Below are 6,886 nucleotides of genomic sequence, written 5' to 3'. Positions count from 1 at the left end.
CAAAATAAAGAATGACCTGGTTTGATCCACAATGGTTTGTTGCTATAATTTCAGAATTTCATTTTTTATTTTTGGTTATTTTGTCAAGTTGGAATCCAGGCGTTTACATATACTGTAAGTAATGCTGAAAGAAGAATCCATATCTCAAGAATAGAGAAGGTTTATTTGTCACTATACCCATACAGTTACAAGAAGCAAGATGCAATGTGAGGTCCTGATACAATAACATGCAATGACAATAATAATAATATAAAGAAAAACTAAAATGACATTTAACAAAAATGGAAATAAGAAGAAGCCTTCAGCAATATCCACAATCCACATCAGCATATAGCATAATAATGGCAGAGAGAAAAACTAGATATAAATAATATAAGGGCATAAAGCATATAAATGTGCAATAAGGCATATATGTGTGGTGATATAGTGTGGCAGCATGGCAAACCTCTCCATTGTTAATGGCCAGATATGATTCCAATATGATGCAATGATTACTAAGTCTGAGGCCATACTGTATATCCAGGGACGGATTAACCCCTGAGAGGGCCCCTGGTCGATAATGTTTTAGGACCCCCCCCCCCTTCCTCCCAACGCACATTACCCAGCTCGGATTTTAAGCCATGGTGATCATCTGTGGGCCAAGAAAGCCACAGAGGAGGGGCCCACACATTTGATTTTTAATTAATGTATACATTTGGTTTTAGTAAATTGTCAATGACCACGCAGCCCAGTTCCCCCAAGGGCCCCTGGCAACGGCCCCACCGGCACAATGGTTAATCCAGCCCTGTGTATATCGCCGCTCTTGGGGGGAAAGCTGTCCTTTACTTTTTCGGGAAATGTAAAAAATATATATTGTAGACATTTAGTCACAAGCTCTTGTTAATACGTTTCATTGATTACATATTTATGAAACCCTCAGACAGACATAACCACTTTCAACCTGGCATCCATTTTCAAGAACTGTAAAAATATATAATATATATAAAAAATAAAACACATTAATATGTCAAATGATTGTGTTCTGTCTTTCAGTACTTTTGCAGCACATAAAGAGATGAAATGTGGAGATACAAGGTTTCTGCCTGGCAGCAATGAAATAATGGGTTCCCTTTCTCTTGAAGGCTTGGACACACTGTATTGTTACATATTCATAACCTTTTCTGTTGTGCTTAAAAGCTCAAGAACACTACTCTCACTTGGATTAGTGGCTTGTTTGTGGCAATGAGTAACTTACCTTAATGATATAACATTTTTAATTATAATCATTATTAATTATTTATCCTATAATGCCTGGAGTGTTTCAAAGGGCATTCCCCTTCATAATCTTTTATTGATATGAAAGGTATAATGAAATGGTTTTAGACCGCCCTCATGAGACAAGACCCAGACCAGCATGTGATCCCAGATGTTTGGAGGGGCAGCGAGCAGTCTTTATAGCCTGTATATTAGCACTGACAAAGTACTCAACCCCAGTGGGTATTCAAGAAGGCTACTGGGGTTATGCCTGGTCAAATATTGCTTAACTACTAATGTTAGTTGCTCAGTCAAATTTGTATTTAAGTACTGGGGTAGGCCTATTTGGTAAAAGAAAAACAAAAGTATAAAAAAGACATGCTTTTTTGGAGAAGCATATTTTTAAATAATCAATTTCCAGTCAGTGGAGCAATTATTTTTGATTTCTTGCACATCTTTAAAGTTATGGCAAGGCATTCACAACCTAAACCTCTACCAAAGTGCTAGACCTTTAAAAGAGTAGTTCACCCCAAACTTATATTCTATCAATTACACACCACATGAAGCCTTAAATTCATGTAGATTTCTTTTCTTTTCTTGCATTCCTAAGCCATTTGTTGATCGGCAGAAACACAAATTAAGTCTCACAGAGTCTTGTACTGAGTCTCCTACTGGCTAATCAGACTCTGATAACTATGAAGAGGAACAAACGGAGTGGGCGTTCCCCTTTATTTGACAACGGTTAGCCAGATTGCCTATTGGCTAATGACCCAGTCACTAACGGTTGGCTTAATTTTCAATTTTCAAAAAATATCAAGCACTCAATTTCACAACAGGTCTCATCGCGACACACTGTGCTCGTAGATCAGCTATTTTCACCAGAAATAATAACATTTATGTACTTTTCCCCTTTCTTGTCCAAAAAATTACTTAAGTACAGTACTCAAGTAGACTAGTAGTAGTAGATGTAAACGTTCTGTATGTAAAGCAGGGCCTCTTCAATGGTGATTACCTCTGGCAAATTTGATGTGTTTTAGGAGATGATGGAGCCCTTTCTCATCTTAATCCCAACCACCTCCACAACACTCCCACAATCAATCTGCCTGTGTTCTGCTCTCTGCGGCTGTATATATCACTGTCCAATCCATGTTTTGCTTGCACTCTCACTTTGTCGTGGTGTCTCTTTATCTCTTTCTCCCTCTCGGTGGTATTATAGTACTTGGGAAATCACAACGAGATGGCTCTCCTTTGACTGGTCCTGCACGTGCATGCTCTCTCTCTCTCTCTCTCTCTCACACACACACACACACACACACACACACACACACACACACACACACACACACACACACACACACAAATATTTTTTAATAAGGTACATAAAAGTCTTGTGCTTGGCTATTGTCAAATTACTAGTATTTGACCCAAAGACGGGCCCTATGAGTGTACACGGTTCTCCAGAGATAACCTCTTCCTCTAATATAACTTTTGGAAGACAAGACCACCAGTAATCTCTGTAATCTCTATGCAAACCAGCTTTTAAAAAGCTTGACCTTGAAAATATTAAAAGCTGCATGGTTTGCATGAGATTACATTGAATTACAAAGCTTATTTATAGCTTGGCTTTTTCGGTGTGAATGGGGCATTACATATGGCCATAGCTAATGATTGTTGCTGGCAGACAGAGCTGCATCTGCTGCTGGCATCTTTCTGGGTAGCAATAATGTGCTGTTGGCTGAACATACTGGCAGTAGGTTGAACACTATTCTTTCCTCTTTTTTTTTCATTGAAGAATACTAAAGTAAGTACTTAAAGGGGACATGGGGAAATGTATTGTATGACATTTTAAACTGTAGGCAGGGGAGTGTGCCCCAGTAGCTCACCTGGCTGGGGTTTGAATCGGCCCCGTATGTCATCCACTCTCTCACCTGCATTCCTGAAATTGTAGGGGAGTAAGAGTGAATGAAGATGCAAATAAAACTCAAAAGTAGAGATCATTAAATGGTATTATAGAAAAATACCAGTTTTTATTTTAATTGCTCAATATTGTTTAATGACTTCATTATATTGACATACTGGATATTTTGAGGTAAGAAAGAACTGTGCATTTGCCCTTTGCAGTAATTTCCCTCAGGGATTCCCTCACTGTTTCCTCATTGATCAACTCAATCCACTTTGTTTCCTTTTTTTTATCTGAAAAAATAAAATAAAGTGTGGCTAATTGTGTTATCTCCTTTTCAGCAGTTGTATGTTGTGTGGGCCATTCACTGCCATGATGAGTCCTAATCTGTGGGTGTAGTAAACCTCCCACTGCTGGTCACACTTTGTGCTCACTGGTGCCGCCATGGAAACACATAGGACCAACAGGTGAGGACCTTAGCAAGCCACCATCTACACTCTAATGAAATACTGCAGATTATGGAAGCATTCATTGTATTATTTACCAATAGGCTGTCATTGCTTGCTTGGAATGTACTCATCTGGTCTGCCTCAATCAAATGAGTTGTATGACTCATATACAGTATAATCCCTAAATCCCTCGTGACAGCCGTCCTCACATAGCTAAACTGAACTCACCGTAAAAGAGAGTTTTCAGAGGTTTGTCAGACAGATAAATGCCGGTGAAAGGGGGTTTGGCAATATATATCCACAAGTTTCCGCGGGAGTTTACTGGAGACTATCAGGACCAAACTTCCGGGTTTAACAGCAGACATACAAGCTCACGTCGCGTCGCAGATGCAACCCGCTGTGAGCTTGTAAATCGGCGGCGGAAGATCGGTGCAGACGTCTGCGCAATGCACTATGGGGCGTAGGAAACTCGTGGATATATTTACTGAAGTTAAAGGCAACTTAGTTTTTTTTTACAACAAGGGATGATATTTTAGTCTGTAATTAGAGAAAAAGAAAAGATGAGTGTTAAAATGTTTTCATTTACTGCTTTCTATCATTTTAGCGATTTTAACGATTTTGATTTCAGTGGTTGGGGCATGCGTACAAGTGGCTAAATATACACAATAATCCCCATTTAACACTCATATTTTCTTTTCTCTAATTACAATCTAAATTATGAACCCTTGTTTAAAAAAAAAAAAAAATGTCCTTTAAGAATGAGCAATATTTTCCTTACTCCATACCCACCAAATGTTCTCTGTTCAAGTGCTACGGGTCGCCATATCTTAATTAGCACTCCACCCACCATGTCTTTTATATTAGGCTGCTATGATTCATCCATTATCTTCCTATCACCCCCCCCCACCCCACTCTGAGAGTTACTAAGCAATACACTGTCAATTTGAGTAAGATTATGTGAGCTATATTTAATCGTATTCCTTATTTCACCCTGCCCTGGTCACCTTCTGCTCTCTACCACCGACGCACTGCTCTCACAGTACGTTGTATGATGGGGTATAAAGTATACAGTACTATGTACTATATAGTGACCTATAATAATGAGCAGCAGCGTCAGTACAATTACAAAAAGCTTAAAGATCTCTATCAATGCATATCAATACATATTTAACCAAATGTAGGAACAAATTGGATAAATCTGGGGAAATCCTGCATTTCATCTTGAGATAATTTGCACATATTTAATCAAAAAGGTGTTCTGTCTGTTGGTCTGATAGGTACAGCAGTGTATCAGACGTTATACCAGGGGAGGAGCAACAGAAGATCTCAAGCCTAGCACTTCGTATCTGCCACAGTTCCCCCAGCTACCAGATACACTCAGTCGGCAAAACAGGAACAGACAGTAGTAGGAGGCGGTCAGGAGCCACCTCCGCCATGCGGGAACAACAAGGGAGCATGAGCATCTTCAATGGAAAGATACTGACCAGGGCCTCCACTCACCTGCGGAGCCGGTTTGTGAAGAAGAACGGGCAATGCAATGTTGTGTTCTCCAACATGGAGGAGAAGAGACAGCGCTACTTGGCCGACATCTTCACCACTTGTGTGGACATCCACTGGAGGTACCTGCTGCTCATCTTCTGCACCAGTTTCGTGGTCTCCTGGCTTTTCTTTGGCGTCATCTATTACAGTGCCTCACTGGCACATGGGGACTTTGATGAGCACCCTGGGATGCAAACAGAAGGGATGATAGTTGGGGGAATACCCAATGGACTTGGTGTTGGAAGTGACAGCGTAGGAGGGCAGAAACTGTGGAGGCCGTGTCTACTCCACGTGCAGGACTTTGTCGGGGCACTCCTGTTCTCTGTTGAGACCCAGACCACCATTGGCTATGGCTGGCGCTGCGTCACAGAGGAGTGCTCAGTTGCTGTTGTGACAGTGATAGTCCAGTGTATTGTGGGCTGCATCATTGACTCCTTCATGATCGGCACCATCATGGCCAAGATGGCGCGGCCAAAGAAGAGGAATCAGACCCTCATATTCTCCAAAAACGCAGTCATTGCCCTGCGCGATGGCAAGCTGTGCCTCATGTGGCGGATAGGCAACCTACGCAAGAGCCATATTGTGGAGGCTCACGTACGTGCCCAGCTCATACGGCCTTATGTCACAGCCGAAGGGGAGTTCATTCCCTTGGAACAGATGGACCTCAACGTAGGTTATGACACGGGCATAGACAGGCTGCTCCTAGTTTCTCCACTAGTGATAGTGCATGAGATAGATGAGGACAGCCCCCTGTACACGTTAAGCAGGGCAGATCTGGAGACTGATAACTTTGAAATTGTGGTGATTCTCGAGGGGATGGTGGAGGCTACAGCCATGAGTACTCAGTTCCGCAGCTCCTACCTAGCAAGTGAGATATTCTGGGGCCACAGGTTTGAGTCTGTGATCTTTGAAGACCGGGACCGCTACAAGGTGGACTATGCCCGCTTCCATAAGACCTATGAGGTCCCAACAATGACCCACCTCAGCGCCAAGGAGCTGGACGAGGCTGCCAGCCGACCCTCGTCTGCAGTGTCGAAATCCACCAAGGACCAAGATTTGATTCCCAGGTCGCTGAGTGCCTTCTGCTATGAGAATGAGGTGGCACTGAGCTATGGGGACGAGGATGACGAGGAGAACATCTTCGAGCCCTCTCGGGTTGTGGGGAAAGAGAGGGAAGAAAAGATGACATTGGTTTCTGCAGACTTCCAGAAGATGTTACAGGACAATTCCACCATGACATCAGGCGGTCATAATGTCATGTGTGTACTGGACATGGACCACCATCAGAGGGAGTTTGATATTCTACGCACTACGATCCCTCTGGATTCAATGACCTATAAGACTGAGTCATCATAGCATGGCAGCTATGGGAAAGTAGAGCTTCCTGCATCCTACCTTCCCCTCCCACAGAGTCCCTCATATTGTATAGACCTGACTTTGTCTTGAAGAGAGGTTGTTCTTTTATCTATTTTGCATGTTTAGTTCCAGAATAGTTGTACAGAAACTGAAACCCTTTTTGCCTTGCCTGTATTTGAACTTAAGTCTGTAATAAATAAATTTCTCTCTTCTCTTGGGAGAATAAAAGTTGCCATATATGGCCACGTGTTAAGCTAACTGAAGAGCATAAACCTGAAACAGAAAATACACCTGAAAGCAGTAACAGCATGATTTCTGAGGGACCTCAGATTAAGATTCAGACATATTTCATACCTGAAGCATGGCAATTATTGCAGAACATTGATAATAACCGGAAAATCTCCAAAAG

The 6,886-nt window shown here is 41.9% G+C and overlaps 1 protein-coding gene across 1 annotated transcript; it reads left to right on the top strand.

Moving 5' to 3' along the window:
• Nucleotides 1-4,863: 4,863 nt before the first annotated feature.
• Nucleotides 4,864-6,477, top strand: LOC308282853 (ATP-sensitive inward rectifier potassium channel 12-like; the record flags this gene model as incomplete). The annotated part of the gene is made up of 1 exon (XM_080723241.1): nucleotides 4,864-6,477. Exon 1 carries the CDS (start codon nucleotides 5,017-5,019, stop codon nucleotides 6,475-6,477), a length of 1,461 nt encoding a protein of 486 aa, XP_080579367.1. The 5' UTR covers nucleotides 4,864-5,016.
• Nucleotides 6,478-6,886: the final 409 nt, after the last annotated feature.

The sequence above is a fragment of the Nannobrachium achirus genome (genome assembly GCF_963921795.1).
Source record: "Nannobrachium achirus genome assembly, chromosome: 4".
Taxonomy (NCBI): domain Eukaryota; kingdom Metazoa; phylum Chordata; class Actinopteri; order Myctophiformes; family Myctophidae; genus Nannobrachium; species Nannobrachium achirus.
Note: the sequence above shows the minus strand (reverse complement) of the source record. Positions and strands in the feature narration are given on the sequence as shown.